Here is a 17504-nt window from a genome sequence, read left to right as displayed (position 1 = left end):
AATGCATGAAGGAACTAGACTTCTACAACCACCTAATAAAAACTGCCAGATCAAGGAGTAAATTCAGTATCTCTCATCTACTCTCATTCCCAGAGACAGGATAGATACACTTTTTTCAGCATGAACAAAATAATTTTCCCTACCTCCCTCTTCCTACAAAGCATTTCAAATGATAAACTGCAGTAAGGCTCCTCATTTGGTCCCTCTGGTTCTCGGCAAGTTGCTTAGGGGATCAGGCTCTGTTCTCTGCAGTGTTGGTTGTCTGGATTTCCTTTTTTCCTGAGAAAAGTCTCTCTCTCTTCCCTTGCTCTCAGGGTGAACGTGATTATTTTTCAGGTGTCTGATGATCCTGGCCTTAAATGGGGACCAGAATTACAATCCAGGAGGCAGATAGCAAAACAGAATCTTAATTCAAATGAGCATGGGGACTGGTAAATGTCAAACTGGAGAAGAAAAACTGATGGGACATTGAAGTACTCTACCTTTTCTGGATTTCTTGCTTTTCCTCTGGAAGGAACTCATCAACGCAACAGAGTGTAAAACAAAGAGAAAGAAAGGATAGGAGGAAAGAAGAGAAAACATCAAGGCAAATCAAGTTTTATGAATAATCTGTAATGGTGTGGACAGTAAGGAACCTGGGGACAGGAGCTATCATTTACAAAAATGCCCCAGTGCCTACATGGCTCCAGCCTCACAGTAAAGAACAGCACACAACGGGCAGGGGGTATCTTTACGATTAACTAGCTTTTGGCAAATATTTACTTGGAAAAATAATCACATTTTGTGATCAACTTGGCCACAGTCTCAGGGCCCAAGTCTTTGAGATTAGATCCTACAGGTGAGAATTTAGGGATCACAGGTTATTTGTTACTAATACAGGCACTGACTCAGTTGGTTACTCCAGGGAAGTCTACTAAAAAAAAAAAAAAAAAAATCACCAGTTTACTAAAAACCCAACTTTATCCAGGAAAAAAAATATTTTAGAATTTCTAGATAACTTCCAGGATGAGAGTCAGCTGACTGTTGGTTCCTTTTCTTGTGAAAATTACTGAATCCTTGGCCAGGCGAAGTGGCTCACACCTTTAATCCCAGTACTTTGGGAGGTCGAGGGAAGTAGATTACTTGAGGTCAGGAGTTGACACAGCAATAAGCACAGATTCCTGTCAATGTTATTTCCGTAACAGCTTTTTGTGGGGTGGAGGAAGAATTAATTAGGAACAGATTTGGGAATTAGTGAGACTCTGACATAGCCCATGTTACACCATCCTGAGAAAGCCACAAAGTATCATCTAAAATTCCCTCAAAATCAAATTTTATGTAGCTCACACATAAATTCCTAGCTGTAATGGCTCCTCTGCTGTAAACATTTCCCTAATAGGTAAGTATTATCCACAATCATAAAAATTTTAAATGATTAAAAATGACAAGAATTATAAGAGTATAATAAAGGCCTACATGTTAACAAAGCTATAAAAGCAGCTTGCAATGTAGTTGTCAGGAATATCATTATAAACAAACTTAATTCTTCATACAGATAAAAATTAGTAACAAATTTGTATACAAAATAAAAGTTTTCAAAGGGAATTAAGTTATGAGACAATTAAATATAAATTATTCGCACCTGCAATGTACAGTTCTCTTTTCGTTTGAGGAACTCCACAAACCTGGCCACTACTCCTGGTGTGCTGATAACTTCATCAATAGGAGGGTTAGGTTCTGTTTCCCCATAAAACAAAAGAAAAAAAAAAATATATTTTGATTTCAATGCAAGAATTTGACAGCTCAAAACTTTTTAATGTCCCTCCCTCCATATATCATCTCTCATGTTGGAAATCAACCCAAAACAAACAAAATGTCAAACTGGGTTTATCATTTTTAGGATAGGGTAGTCTGAAAGTTTTCAAAATGAAGACATGCCTCAATATGAGAATAATTGTTAAAAATTAAAATTACTGCCCCTTCACTATTTTAGAAAACCTAGAAGGCAGGGGACCAAAAAAAACCCTCAAAAGACCACTGTCAGTATTCTGGTATACTTCCCTCTAGCCTGTTTTCTGTACACGAGTTTTAAGTCTAACTGCTTTTGTCTCTTGTAAATTGTCTCAAGTAACTGCATTATGAGATTCTCAGTATGCCTGCAGAATTTAATTTTGTACCTGTAGGAGCTAACAAGAATTCACTAAGATTGACTTGCCAACTTAATCTCACTTTCATTCATGGTAATACCATATCCTATCAATGAAGTCACTCAACAAAAACTTAAAAGGTAAATAAGAAGGAAATGTCACAATCAGATTAATAACTTCAGTCAGAGACTGACAAAGTTACTGACAATATACATGTGGCAATGCTAGAAAAATGGCAATTATATTACAATACTATTAGGGAGATTCTTACCCAAGTAAATGGCCTTACTGAAAGAGGTGACTAAGGGTTCAATGTTAATTTGGAGAGGACTCTAAAGACATGTCATTTACCTGGTTCAACATTTCTATTAACCACTCAGGTAAACAAAAAAAAAAACAAATTTGATGATTACAATAAACTAATGTTAATAACTAATATTATTCTGAGTTACAGAAATAACACAGAAAAAGAACAACAGTTAAGTCAAAATAAGCAAAAAAAAAAAACAGAAAGCAAAATTCAGCATCTGAATTTTTTAAAATCTATATTACTTCACAAAACCTAACAACAGTTCATGAAGAAAAGCAATAGAGAGCTCAGTTTGCTGAAAATTCAATAAAAATTACTATGTCATAACTACCAAAATAACTATCTTAGACTACATTATCAAAATAGACACTTTTAGGGCAAAGAATGTAACTTCTCACCATACCCTACATTAATAACACATCTGGAATATTGTATTCTAGCTATCATATCTTTAAGAGGGATGCTGACAAACTAGAATACATGAGGAAAGTAGTAGAATGGTGAAAGACCTTAAAAAATAAAAAGCACATTACAGAAGAAAACCATTAGGCTTGGCATGTTGGAAGAGATTAAGACTTTTTTAAGGGGTGAGGAGGTATACATTTGCTTCAAATATTTAATAAGCAGTTTGCAAAAAACAATTTTTTTGTCATAATGGTAGTTTTTTATTCCACTTAACCTCAAGGGATATATTAACTTTTTTTTTTTTTTTTGAGACAGAGTTTCTCTCCTGTTGCCCAGGCTGAAGTACTTTAGTGCAATCTTAGCTCACTGCAACCTCCACCTCCCAGGTTCAAGTGATTCTCCTGCCTCAGTCTCCTGCATAGCTGAGATTACAGGCACACACCACCACACCTGGCTAATTTTTTGCATTTTTAGTAGAGACAAGGTTTCACCGTGTTGGCCAGGCTGGTCTCAAACTCCTGATCTCAGATTATCTGTCCACCTCAGCCTCCCAAAGTGCTGAGATTACAGCCATGAGCCACTGTGCCTGGGCACTGAATTTTGTTTAAATCATTAATAACTCTAAACGATCATAACTTAATACTGGGGGGTTTAAGAATTTACTAGCAACATTTTAATAGGGTTCAGAATTCTTTTTACTTGCCCAGGCCCATAACAAACATCAGATTCCATTCTACACTAATTATATCAAAAAAGGTAATTACCAGCCGGGCAGGGGGGTTCGTGCCTGTAATTCAGCACTTTAGAAGGCTGAGGTAGGCAGATCACAAGTTCAGGCAATCAAGACCATCCTAGCCAACATGGTGAAACCCCGTATCTACCAGAAATACAAAAATTAGCTGGGTGTGGTGGCGCATGCCTGTAATCCCAGCTACTCAGAAGGCTGAGGCAGGAGAATCACTTGAACCAGGGGAGGCTGCAGTGGGCTGAGATCATGTCACTGCACTCCAGCCTGGCGACAGAGCAAGACTCCATCTCAGAAAAATAAAAAATAAAAAAAAGGTAACTACCCTACCCACCAGTAAATCCAATCCATTCTTAACTTTCAGGGGTAAATTGCTAACATTAAAATCAATAATCATTGCTCTTTCAAGGAATATTTTTAAAGTTATTCTATTAAAAAAAAAGTCTATCTCTAAATTTGAATTAACATGAGATACTGACTACTATTCAATATAAGGTCTTTTATAAAATAACCCAAAAATGAAAATAATTCTCCCTTCTAATCCTGGTAAGATCCCACAAATAAATAGCAAACTTAAAATTTAGGCATGGTTCATAATTACACCTATGTCTGCATTTTTATTCTTTTATTGACATACTCTAAATTATCTGTGGTATGAAAAATAGATTATAGAAAAGTAATTTTGTAGAGAGATGAAAAATAATACTCATCACATTCATAGCTCACCTTTTGAAAGCAGTTTCCTGAATTTCTGTGTTGCTGAAAGCTGTTGCTCTGGGCTTTTGGAAAATATCATTTCAATCATGTCAGAAGTGATGACACCACCCTGGGATCACAAACAAAAAGAACATATAATAAAACATTAAACCTTAACTCAAAGGAAACAAAGATAACAGATATCATGGTCAAGTTATTAAGTTAATCACACTTCTCCAGAGTTACATAAAAGTGGAACAATCTTTACATATAGAAATGTGTAAGATTATAACATAATGAAGCCAAATTCTTTGTCTATCACTAAGAAGCTCACAATAATGAGAAAGTAATCTTACTAGTAAATAGTAAGACAAGGAGCTTATTGTTCTTCCTCTCCTTACTCATCACAGAGCTGGCTATTCTTTGTTATCCAAAGTAAATGTTAGGTTTTAAAAGCCGGATTTCATGACCCTCCAAGCCTAAAGGAGCCACTCTAACTCTCACCACATAGCCCTATTTTAATCACATACCCAGCCCTATTACACTCCCAGATATTTTTCTGTGTTCCTCCAGTATACTGTAATCTCCTTGAAAGCCAAAGACCTTGTCTGTCTTACCATTCTATCACTAAAGGCTGGTGTACAGTAAATGCTCTGCAATATTTATTGAATGAGTATAGAGTGGCCCTGTATAAATCTAGCCACTGCCAAATTCGACAGTTGACTCTTAAACTTATTTAAAATTTCTTTCTTGTTTTATTAAAACTTTCCAGTTTCCCACTACTTTCTTGCTTTATTAGAATGTTTCCGTTTTCCACCATAACTCAAGCTAAGTATTAGCAGTTAATTTTCTTCTCAGGATCATTTGTCACAAAGAAACAAAGTTCTTATCTCATAAAGGGTAACAGTCAACAAGATGAGTTGTGAAGAAAGCTGCATTGAGATTTAAATGCCAGATGACTGATAAGCAATACCTAGCACCTAAGTTTTCTCATAGAGAAATATATGAAGCATTCTACTCAAGAATCAGAAAAGCAAAATTTTCAAAATTCCAAGACTGATTTTTAAATAAAGGTTTCTATGATTTGTTATATGTTTGCGTAAACACATTCATTCATACACACACACACACACACACACTAAGCAAATTATCTTTTTCTTCACTCTCTTATCCTCGTATAACAAGCTGTACTGACTTTACATCTTACTATTTAAGTACTGTTACTATACATTATAATATTTAAGTCATAGGCTATCAAGGAAAGGAGTGAACATCACCCAAGGATTTTGCATCCTCTCCTGTAGAAAGAGTTAGTACAGATGTGCCTCAACTTACAGTGAATGGGGTTATGACCCACTAAACCCATCTTAAGTTGAAAACACCATAAGTTAAAAATACACTTAACACACCTAACCTACCAAACTTCATCGTCCAGCCCCCAAACTGTTTTTTTTTTTTTTTTTGAGACGGAGTCTCGCTCTTGTCATCCAGGCTGGAGTACAATGGTGCAATCTCGACTCACCACAACCTCCACCTCTTGGGTTTTCAAGCAATTCTCCCTCAGCTTCCCAAGTATCTGAGATTACAGGCATGTGCCACCAAGCCCAGCTAATTTTGTATTTTTAGTAGAGATGGGGTTTCTCCATGTTGGTCAGGCTGGTCTTGAACTCCCAACCTTGCCTCCCAAACTGCTGAGATTACAGGAGTCAGCCACTGTGCCTGGCTGTGTAGCCTACCTTAAAGGTGCTCAGAACACAAACATTAGCCTACAGTTGAGCAAATGATCTAACACAAAGCCTATTTTATAATAAAAGGTTGACTATATCATGTAATTTACTGAATACTGTACCGAAAATGAGAAACAGAATGACTGTATGGGTATTCAAAGTACTGTTTCTAATGAATGCATACTGCCTTCACACCACTGTAAAAAGCTGAAAACTCCTGACCTGAACCCTCCTAAGAACGATCTATACATTTTTTGTTGCACAAAAGAAAGTTATAATCTTAGATGGAGGTGCAGCTTTGTTGTTACCTTTATTTGCAACAAAGTATATGCTGTAAGGAGATGTGTGGATATCAACCGGCAAGGACAGTTAATTTTATGTGTCAACTTGACTGAATTATGGCATCCTTGTATCCAGGTATCTGATCAAACACCAGTCTAGATGTTGCTGTGAGGGTTATTTTTTAGATCTGATTAAAATTTAAATCAGTATGCCTGACATAAATAGAATGTCCCATAACGCAGGCTGGCCTCATCCAATCAGCTGCAAGCCATGAGAGCAAAGACTAGGTTTCCTGAAAAGGGATTCAGCAACATCAACTCTTAACCTGAATTTACAGTGGGCCAGTGTGCCCCACAGATTTCAGACTTGCCAGCTCCCAAAGACATGAGTCACATTCTCAAATTGAGTTTCTTTCTCTCATTGGTTTTGTTACTCTGGAGAACCCTAATACAATACATAAAATACTCTGTATTCACTTAACAATCCCTTTTTCAAAAAATTGGAAAGTCTGGCTTTCTGAAGGGCTTAGATGCTTTCATCACAAAATGATGGCATTGGCTATGTCTGTATCGATTCCAAAGGAAATAATACTACCCTCCCAACTCTCAAAGAAAGCTGTTGATATAAACTGGAGATCTAGGAAGTGAAATAAAGAAAAAGCTACAAAATATTATGCCACCATTTACCAAAAAAAGGTGGGGAAGAAGAGAACATTTATTTTAATATACAAAAGTTCTCAGAAAGAATAAAATAAGAATTAATAATAATAGTTGCCAATGAAGAAAAATACTGGGTGGCTAAGCAGAAGAAAGATTTTTCTTCATCTTTTTTTAATTGTACTTCTTTGTTACTAAAAACAATAGTACCTTTACCTTTTAGGAGATAATTTTCTTTTCTTTTTTTTTTTTTTTGAGATGGAGTTTCGCTCTTGTTACCCAGGCTGGAGTGCAATGGCGCGATCTCGGCTCACCACAACCTCCGCCTCCTGGGTTCAGGCAATTCTCCTGCCTCAGCCTCCTGAGTAGCTGGGATTACAGGCACACGCCACCATGCCCAGCTAACTTTGTATTTTTAGTAGAGACGGGGTTTCACTATGTTGACCAGGATGGTCTCGATCTCTTGACCTCGTGATCCACCCGCCTCGGCCTCCCAAAGTGCTGGGATTACAGGCTTGAGCCACCGCGCCCGGCCAGGATAATTTTCTTTTTTAAAAAACTGTGCATGTGTGTGTATACACACATATGACCTATTTTTAAAATTACTCTAGAAATCTAGATAGGTCTAATCCATACATATAAAACCTGACTTTTACATCTTCACATAACTTCAAGTAACAAAATGGTTTACAACAGAAAATTCCAACAGTTCTAATGTGGAATTAAGTTTCTAAATCATATAAACAGGTCAATTTCATAAATAAATGAAAAATTATTATTTTCTGTAAAGTATCTCTCATGGCTGGGTGTGATGGCTCAAGTCTGTAATTCCAGCACTTTGGGAGTCCAAGGCAAGAAGGATCACTTGAGGCCAGGAGTTCACCTGGACAACATAGTGAAATCCCATCTCCACAAAAAATTAACAAATTTGCCAGTCACAGTGGCACATGCCTGTAGTCCCAGCTACTTTGGAGGCTAAGGCAGGAAGATCACTTGAGCCCAGGAGTTCAAGGTTGCAGTGACCTATTATCACAGTAGTGCACTCCAACCTGGGCAACAGAGCAAGACCTTGTCTCTAAAAAATAAATAAGTAAATAAAATAAATGAAGTATCTATTATTATTATTCAACTTTTAAAGAATAATTTTATTTTATAATTAGCTTTGTAAGTTTTTATAGCAGAATTAATCTAATTTTAATTGCACATTATTAAAAATATAATACACTTAATGAACCATGAGATTAAGTATATTCTTTTTAAAAATGAAATGCCAAGTACTTTTTGTGGCCATCTAACCTTTTTTTTAAAACTCAAAAGGAGATCTACATCTCATATCTTCATCACAAAAACACTAAAAAGAGTTCATTATCTCACTTACTGGTGCCATCTCCATGTTATTGATCTGGGCCTCATGAAAGCCTCCATCTGACATAACTTCTTCTTCTGTTTCTTCTTCTGCTGTAGCAACATTTCTCCGCTTGAATAACTGAAATATAAAAGGTTGGTAGTAATGTAAATGTAAATTCTAACACAAGGAAGTTCAACATTCAAATACTAGGCACCACATTATAAGTGGAGCCTTTGAAAATCATTCTTAAAATTCTAAAGCCATCAGCCTTTACTGATGAGTAACTACTTCTGATTTCCCCATAGTCTTATAATGAAATACAATTAGCTATCACAATATGCTATGAACAACACTTGATAAGGTAAAACTTACTAGGAGAGGCCTGATACTCCATAACATTTAAAAAAAAAAAGGTTGGAAAAAGCAGCGAGGTCATGCTTGGTCATTTTCCCCATCCCTTTATCTAAAGTATATATCAGGATAGTCCTAACAATGTATAAGGGAAAATGAAAATAAAAACTGTGTTCAAATGACTTAATACTTCCCTCCTAATCCCCAAAGATGGTAGACTGAGACTTCTGACCTTCCCAACCTATCCAGCAGCAACCAGTGGCAACAAATGATGTCTGCTTAAGTACTACCTTTAATGCAGCCCCATTAATTTGTATAGGCAAAGGAGACTAGTTCTCTCCAAAGTTAGCCAACTAAGGTGATTTCCATTATATCCTTATGAGTCCTGGGCAGCACATTTATTCATCAAGCCATGATGGAGTAACAGTAACTTACCGTCTCACCCTAAACAACTAAAAGCAGACAAAATACATAAAATGTTTCAGCCACTGGACAACAAAAAGCACAAAGCAGTGATCCCTTAGAAAGAAAAACCTTTTAAGATAAGACCCATTACTGCCTCAGATTACTACGCAGACAGTTCCAGGCAGTACTGCAGGCAAGGTAAACCTAAACAGAGTTTAGATGCTCCTTGAATCTGAGGAAACACAGTTCAGACCTGAGAAGGCGAAGAGACCTAAAATTCACAAGGCAGAGTACAACAAAGAGAGAACATGCAAGATCTGCAGAAGGTTCCTTCTGAGATTTAACTTAATGGTAATCAGCATATAATCATATTCTTCCAGAAGACAGAAGCAGAGATAGTACTTCCCAACTCATTCTAGAAAGGCCAGCATTACTCTAATAAGAAAACCAGCAGTTTATTTTACCCAGTACATGTCCAGCTATCAAGAAAAAATTACAAGGCATACTAAAAGATTAAAAAACACAGTTTGAAGCGACAAAGCAAGTATCAGAACCAGATTCAACTATGGCAGGGATGCTGGGATTATCAGACCAAGAATTTAAAACTATGATTAATATGCTAAGGGCTTTAAATGGATAAAGTGGACAGCATACAAGAACAGACAGGCAATGTAAGGAGACAGATGGAAATTCTAAGAAAGAACTTAAAAGAAATGCAACAGATCAAAAACAACAGAAATGAAGAATGCCTTTGATGGATTATTAGTAACAAGACACAGCTACGGAAATAATTTCTGGGCTTAAGGAAATCTCATTAGAAATCTTTAAAACCGAAAAGAAAACAGAAAAAGGACTGACAAAAACAGAACAGAGTATCTACAAACTGAGACAACTACAAATGGTATAACAAACATGGAATGGAAATATCAAGAGGAAAGAACAAAAGAAATATTTGACACAATAATGACTGAGAATCTCCCCCAAATTAGTATCAGACACCAAACTGTGGCAGGCCACGTCTCACTAACACAGGGCTCCATGACAACTGTTTCAGTACTGAGTGGTTAAGTTAAATACTAAAAGCTAAAAAAAGCAGTGCGCTTACACAAAGGCTAGAATGCAACAAAAGCCCGCCAAGAGTTTTGCCTAGGCCCTACCTGGGCTTTAAAGAATAACAAAGAAACTCCCCAGGCTTCCACAAACAAGTTTAATGGAGGTCTGAAAGAACTCCCCAAACATCCATGAGTAAGAGACAAGATAAGGGGAATCACCCCAGCACCTGCATTAAGTAAATTTACTGAGACTCCAGAGCAAAGTCTTTTAAGACTCAGACCTTAGCTACAGATTAAAAGAAGTTAATCACTTATGCCTTTAGATGTATACACACATACACATAGACATATAGCTTAAAAGGTATATAATATCTGGAAAACTTTGTAATTTTGAGTTGGTCTGGCTGTAATTTCTAGGCCTTCTCCCTGTAACCGGTTACAGAAATAAAAACTCTTCCCCAGTTCATCTGCATCTTGTTATTGGGCTATGAGAAATAGCAGCCCGACCCTCAGTTTGGTCTGGGAACAAAACCACAGGAAGCCCAGAGATCATCAAGCTGGAAAAAGGCCAAAAAAAAAAAAAAAAACCCCCACTACACCTAGGGATATCATTTTCAAACAACAGAAAATCAGAAATAAAGGAAAAACAATCCTAAAAATCTAAAAAACACTATACTTACACATAAACATAAGAATGATATTGAACTTCTCCTTAGAAACTATACATGCCAGAAGAAGGTGAAGTAAAATCTTTAAAGTGTTGAGAGAGAAAACCACCAACCTAGAACTCTGAACCCCACAAAATCATCTTTTAAAAGTGCAGAGATGAAATAAAGACTTTTTTCAGAAAACTAAAAAACTAAGGAAATTTATTGTCAGTAGACCTGCTTGGCAAGAAATGTTAAATGAAATTCTTTAGCAAAAAGGAAAATGATACAGGTCAGAAACTTGGATCTATCACAAAGGAAGAACATAAAAGAATGCGTAAGTGAATGTAAAATTAAGTATTTTTAAAATTGATTTAGCAAGTAAAATTTTGTTTAAAATAGAAACAATGCATTTGATTATGTATGTTAATGTGTATATACATAAGATTACACACATTTTTGTATAAGTTAAATGAGTAACAGCAAAGATACGAGGAATGGAGGGGACAAACAGGACTATCTCATTAAAATATACACTACTTGTGAAGAGATATAGTGTTATGTTAAAGTAGACTTGAGGTAGTTGTAAATATACATTTACAATCTAGGACATTCTAGGACAACCACCAGGCAAAGTAAAAAAGTACAACTGACATGCTAAGAAAGAAGAGAAAATGGAAATCATATAAAACGCTTAATTAAAACCACAAAGGCAGAAAAAGAGTGAAAGACAAAACTAGAAATAAAAAACAAGGGTAACAAATAGAAATCAGTAACAAATATGGTAAATACCAATTCAACTATCTCTGCAATCACTCTGTCAATAGTTTTAAGTGAACCATTAAAAGAGATTGTCAGATATGTCTTGGAGCTATCCAATTCATGCGTGAGGGAACTGGAATATTATTTATACATCATCTTCCATTATTGGTTCAAAGTTCTTGGGAATGTTAACTTCCTAGTACCTACAGCCTGGTACACAGCTGCAAAACTGGAATTCAGTGGTCACAGAAAGCCCTCAGGTAAAGAAATTAAGGTTCTAACATGTAGAAGTTGGGCCTGCATACAATGCAGGGGTGAGAATAAGGGGTAGGAGTAAGAGTAAGGGAAATGGAATAGGTCAGCTATGAAATGCCTTTGTATTTGTCAACATAATCATGCTACTCTTTTTTTTTTTTTTGAGATGGAGTTTCGCTCTTGTTACCCAGGCTGGAGTGCAATGGCGCGATCTCGGCTCACCGCAACCTCCGCCTCCTGGGTTCAGGCAATTCTCCTGCCTCAGCCTCCTGAGTAGCTGGGATTACAGGCACACGCCACCATGCCCAGATAATTTTTTGTATTTTTAGTAGAGACGGGGTTTCACCATGTTGACCAGGATGGTCTCGATCTTTTGACCTCGTGATCCACCCACCTCGGCCACCCAAAGTGCTGGGATTACAGGCTTGAGCCACCGCGCCCGGCATAATCACGCTACTCTTTTAACTTTGGTTCTGAAATTCCTTGAAAGTATGCAGTATGTTCCAAAATGCAAACTGTTATGCCTATACAATGTTTGCCTTCACTGATTTTAACTGACTAAAATGTTCAGTTCAATATTCTAAATAAATCAGCATTTTGGCAAAAAGACTAAAAGGGATTGTCAAAGTGGATCAACAAAACAAGAACCAACTGGATGTGGTTTACAAGAAACCCACTTTAAATGAAAACACAGATTAAAAGTAAATAGATGGAGAAATACATGCCATATTAACACTAATTAAAAGAAAGGGGAGTTGGCCGGGCATGGAGGTTCATACCTGTAATCCCAGCACTTTGGGAGGCCAAGGCAGAAAAATCACATGAGGCCAGGAGTTCAAGACCAGCCTGGCCAACACAGCAAAACCCTGTCTGTACTAAAAATACAAAAATTAGCCAGCTGTGGTGGTGCATGTCTTGGGAGGCGGACGGTGCAGTGAGCCAAGATGCTGCCCCTGCCCTCCAGCCTAGGCCACAGAGCCAGACTCTGTCTCAAAAAAAGAAAGTGGAGTAATCTGTAATAATTTCAAACAAGGCAGATAAGGCAAGTTATGTTATTGAGAATAAAGAAGGGCAGTGCATAAGGATAAAAAGGCCAGTTCTCCAAAAAGGTGTAACAATGCTTAGCGTGTATAAGCCAAACAACAAAGTGTCTTTGTAGGCAAAAACTGATAGAACTGCAAGGAGATATAAATGAATTTGCTATTATAGATGGACACTTTAACACCTCTCTATCAGAAATGGACAGATCAAGCAGAGAGAAAACCAGTAAGGACATAATTGAACTCAACATCACTCAACTGGATATAATGAATACTCACAGATTACGTCACAGAAGAAACAACAGAACACACATTTGTACACTCACATCAGATATTCATCAAGATAGACCACATTCTGGGCCATAAAACAAACCTTAACATGTTCAAAAGAACAAGTCATAAAATGTCTCCTCTCAGGCCACAATAACATTAAATTACAGTAACAGAAAGATAATCGAAAAAAATCCCCCAAATATGCTTGGAGATTAAACAGCACACTTCAAATAACATAGAGGTCAAAAAAGAGATCTCAAGAGAAATTTTAAAATATTTTAAGCTAAATGAAAATAAAGACACAATTTATCAAAATAAAGTGACAGCAGTGCTTAGAAGGAAATTCATAGCATTGAATGCATTTATTAGAAAAGATAAAATATCTAAAATCTCCTACTCAATTACCTTAGAAAACCAGAAAAAAGAAGCAGTGAATTAAATCCAATGTTAGCAGAAGAATAAAAATAAGAGCAGGTATCAATGAAACTGAAAACAGGAAATCAACAGAGAAAAATCAGTCAAAAAAACCAAAACCTTGTTCTTTGAACCAATTAACTCATAAGCCTCTAGCCAAGCAGACTAATAAAATAAAAATAATAATAATAAAAAAAAAAGGACACAAACTCCTAATATCAGAAATCAAAGAGGGAAAATCACTACAAATCCCATGAACATTAAAAGGACAATAAAATAAATACTGGCCAGGCACGATGGCTCACACCTCTATTTCCAGCACTTTGGGAGGCCGAAGTGAGCAGATAAGTAACTTGAGGTCAGAGGAGTTCAAGACCAGCCTGGCCAACATGGTGAAACCCCATGTCCACGAAAATATATAAATTAGCCAGGAGTGGTGGTAGGCACCTGTAATCCTAGCAACTGGGAGGCTGAGGCACCAGAAACGCCTATACCCAGGAGGCAGAGGTTGCAGTGAGCCAAGATTGCACCACTATATTCCAGCCTAGGTGACAGTGAGACTCTGTCTCAAAAAAATAAAAGTAAATACTATGAACAATTCTATTGCCACAAATTTTATCACTTAGATAAATGAACCACTTCCTTGAAAGTCCCCCAAGTACCAAAACTCACACAAGAAGCAATATGAATAGGGCTATATTAAAGAAAAAGAACCAATACTAACCTTCCAAAACAGAAAACACCAGGACCAGATGGGTTCACTAGTGACTCTTTAAAAACATTTAAGAAAGAAATTATACCCATTCTCTATCATCTCCTACACAAGACAGAAGCAGAAGGAATACTCCCTAATTCACTCGGTAAAGGCTAACGTCAGAGTATACCAAAACTCGACAGAGACACTGTAAGAAAACATTTTTTATGAACACGGATGCAAAATCCTCAGGAAAATATTAACAAAACAACCCAACAATGTATGAAAAGAATCATATACCATGATCAAGTGGGATTTATCCCAGGTGTATAATATTGGTCCAACATTTGAAAATCATTAATATAATCTATCACATCAATAGAATACAGAAGAAAAATCACACAACCAAATCAACAGATGCAGAAAACGCCTATGAAAAAAAAAGTCAACACCCATGCATACTTATATGGTCTCTCATATTATATACATAACTAGAAGCTTTTCTAGATCAGGAGCAAGACAAGAATATCTCCTCTCATCACTCCGTTTCAACATTGTATTGCAATTCCTAATGAATGCAGTAAGACAAGAAAAGGGATAAAAGGCCTGTTGATGGGAACACAAGAAATAAAACTGCCTTTTCTCATCAGATGACACAGTCGTCCACATGGAGAATTCAAAAGAATCAATGAAAAAAAAATCAACTAATAAGCAATTACAGCAAGGTCTCATTATATAAGATTAATACACAAAATTCAACTGCTTTCCTATATGCCAGCAATGTACAAGCGGAATTGAAATTTTAAAAGGATCATTTACATTAGTACTCCCAAAAAACGGAACACTTAGGTATGAATCTAACAAAATATATATGAGATTTCTATGAGGAAAACTACAAAACTCTGAAACAAATCAAAGACCTAAATAACTGGAGATATCATTCCTATCTACATAGGAAGACTCAACACTGGCAAGATGTCAGTGCTTCCCAACTAGACCTATAGATTCAATGCAATTACAACCCCAGCAAGTTATTTTCTATCACCAAAATGATTCTAAAATTTATACGGTGAGGCAAAAAGATCCAAAATAGCCAATAAAATATTGAAGGAAAAGAACAAAGTTAGAGGACTGACTCTACCCAACTTCAAGATTTACTCTAAGCAAGGGAGTGTGGTATTGGCAAAAGACTAGACAAAGAGATCAATAAAACAGAACATAGTGCCCAGAAATAGACCCCATAAATCTAGCACGATGATCTTTGACAAAAGAAACAGATGAAATACAACACTGCAAAGGTAGTCTTAACAAACAGTGCTGGATTTCAACAAAATTCAACACCACATTAAAAGGATCATTCAGTATGAACAAGCAGGATTTACCTCACGGATACAAGGATGGTTCAACATACACAAATCTATGAATGTGAATCACATTAACGGAATGAAGAACAAAAACCATATGATCATCTCAATAGATGTAGAAAAAGCATGAGACAAATTTCGACATCCTTTTTTAAAAACTCTCAACAAATCACGTATAGGAGGAATTTACTTCACAATAAAGGCCATATATGACGAGCCAACAGCTAGCATAATACTAAGCGGTGAAAAATTGAAAGTTTCACTTCTAAGATCAGAAACAAGACAAGGATGTGCACTCTTGCCACCTTCATTAAACACAGTATTGAAAGTCCTAGCCAGAGCAATTAGGCAAGAGAAAGAAATAAAAGGCATCTAAATTTAAAAAAAAAAAAAAAAATGAAATGTCCCTGACTGCAGAAGACATGATCTTACATAGAAAGGACTCTAAAGAATTCACCAATACACTACTAGAAATAATACACAGATTCAGGAAAGTTGCAGGATATAAAATCAATAAATAAAAATGTATAACATTTCCATACACTAACAACGAACTATCTGAAAAAAAAATTAAGAAAACAATCCCATTTACAATGGCTACAAAAATAAAATACTTAGGAGTAAATTTAGCCAAAAAGGTGAAAGACCTGTACATTAAAAATTACATACAACACATGAAACAAACTGAAATAAACGAATGAAAAGATACTCTATGTTCATGAATTAGAACAGTATTAAAATGTTCATACGAAACAAAACAATCTACAGATTCAAAGCAACTTCTATTAAAATTCCAATGACATTTCTCACAGAAATTTTTTTAAATCCTAAAATTCATACGGACCCACAAAAGACCCCAAAATAGCCAAAGCAATCTTGAGCAAAAAAAGAACAAACTGGAGGATTCACACTGACTGATTTCAAAATACAACTGCCCCTTAAACAACACAGGGTTTAGGGGAGCCAATCCCCTATGCAGTCAAAACTCTGCATAACCTTTAACTCCCCCAAAGCCTAACTACAAATAGGCTACCATTGACTGGAAGCCTTATCAATAACACAAACACTAAATTAACACATTTTGCATGATCTATGTATTATATGTTGTATTCTTACAATAAAGTAAGCTGCAGAAAAGAAAATGTTATTTAGAAAATCATAAGGAAGAGAAAATATAGTTACAATTCATTAAGTGGAAGTGGATCATCATAAAGGCCTTCATCTTCTCGTCTTCAAGTTGAGTAAGCTGAGGAGGAGGGAAGAGGAGGGGTTGGTCTTGCTGTCTCAGAAGTGGCAAAGGGAGAAGAAAATCTGCATATAAGTGGACCCATGCAGTTCAAGACCTTGTTGTTCAAGGGTCAACTGTATGCTACAAACTATAGCAATGAAAATGGCAAGGTTTTGGCATGAAAGCAAACACATAGAGCAATGGAACAGAATAAAGAGCTCAGTAATAAATCCATGCATTTATGGTCAACTGATTTTTCTAAAAGGTGACAAGAACACATAATAGGGGAAGAATAGTCTCTTGAATAAATGGGGCTCTCCACATGCAGAATAAAGAAATTGAACGTTTATCCCACACCATATAGAAAAATTAATTCAATATGCATTAAATACTGAAACATAAGACCAGAAACTGTAAAACATAGGGAAAAAGCTTCTTGACACTGGTTTAGGCAATGATTTTCTTGGATAGGACCCCAAAAGTATAGGCAACAAAAGCAGATAGACAGAGTTACACCAAACTAAAAAGCACAGCAGAGGAATTAAAACAGTGAAGAGAGAATTTATGCAATGGAAGAAAATATTTGCAAGCTGTACATCAAATAAGGGGTTAATATCCAAAATATATAAGGAACTCAAAAATAATTCAATAGTAAAAAAAAATCTGATTTTAAAATGGGAAAAGAACTTAAATAGACATTTCTCAAAAGAAGACATAAAATGGC

At 36.2% G+C, this 17504-nt stretch overlaps 1 protein-coding gene across 2 annotated transcripts in view; it reads right to left on the bottom strand.

Annotated features, from left to right (window-relative positions):
- Positions 1-17504, bottom strand: part of KPNA1 (karyopherin subunit alpha 1) — a 78272-nt gene that overhangs the window by 26496 nt on the left and 34272 nt on the right. For both annotated transcript variants that reach the window (XM_003941650.4, XM_010352417.3), the window contains exons 3-5: positions 8326-8433; positions 4313-4412; positions 1622-1716 (exon numbers count right to left, since the gene is read on the bottom strand). In XM_003941650.4, coding sequence (XP_003941699.1) covers positions 1622-1716; positions 4313-4412; positions 8326-8433 — 303 coding nt within the window. The remainder of the gene's footprint in view (positions 1-1621; positions 1717-4312; positions 4413-8325; positions 8434-17504) is intronic.

The sequence above is a fragment of the Saimiri boliviensis genome, chromosome 8, assembly GCF_048565385.1.
Source record: "Saimiri boliviensis isolate mSaiBol1 chromosome 8, mSaiBol1.pri, whole genome shotgun sequence".
Taxonomy (NCBI): domain Eukaryota; kingdom Metazoa; phylum Chordata; class Mammalia; order Primates; family Cebidae; genus Saimiri; species Saimiri boliviensis.
This window is presented reverse-complemented; position numbering and strand designations above follow the sequence as displayed.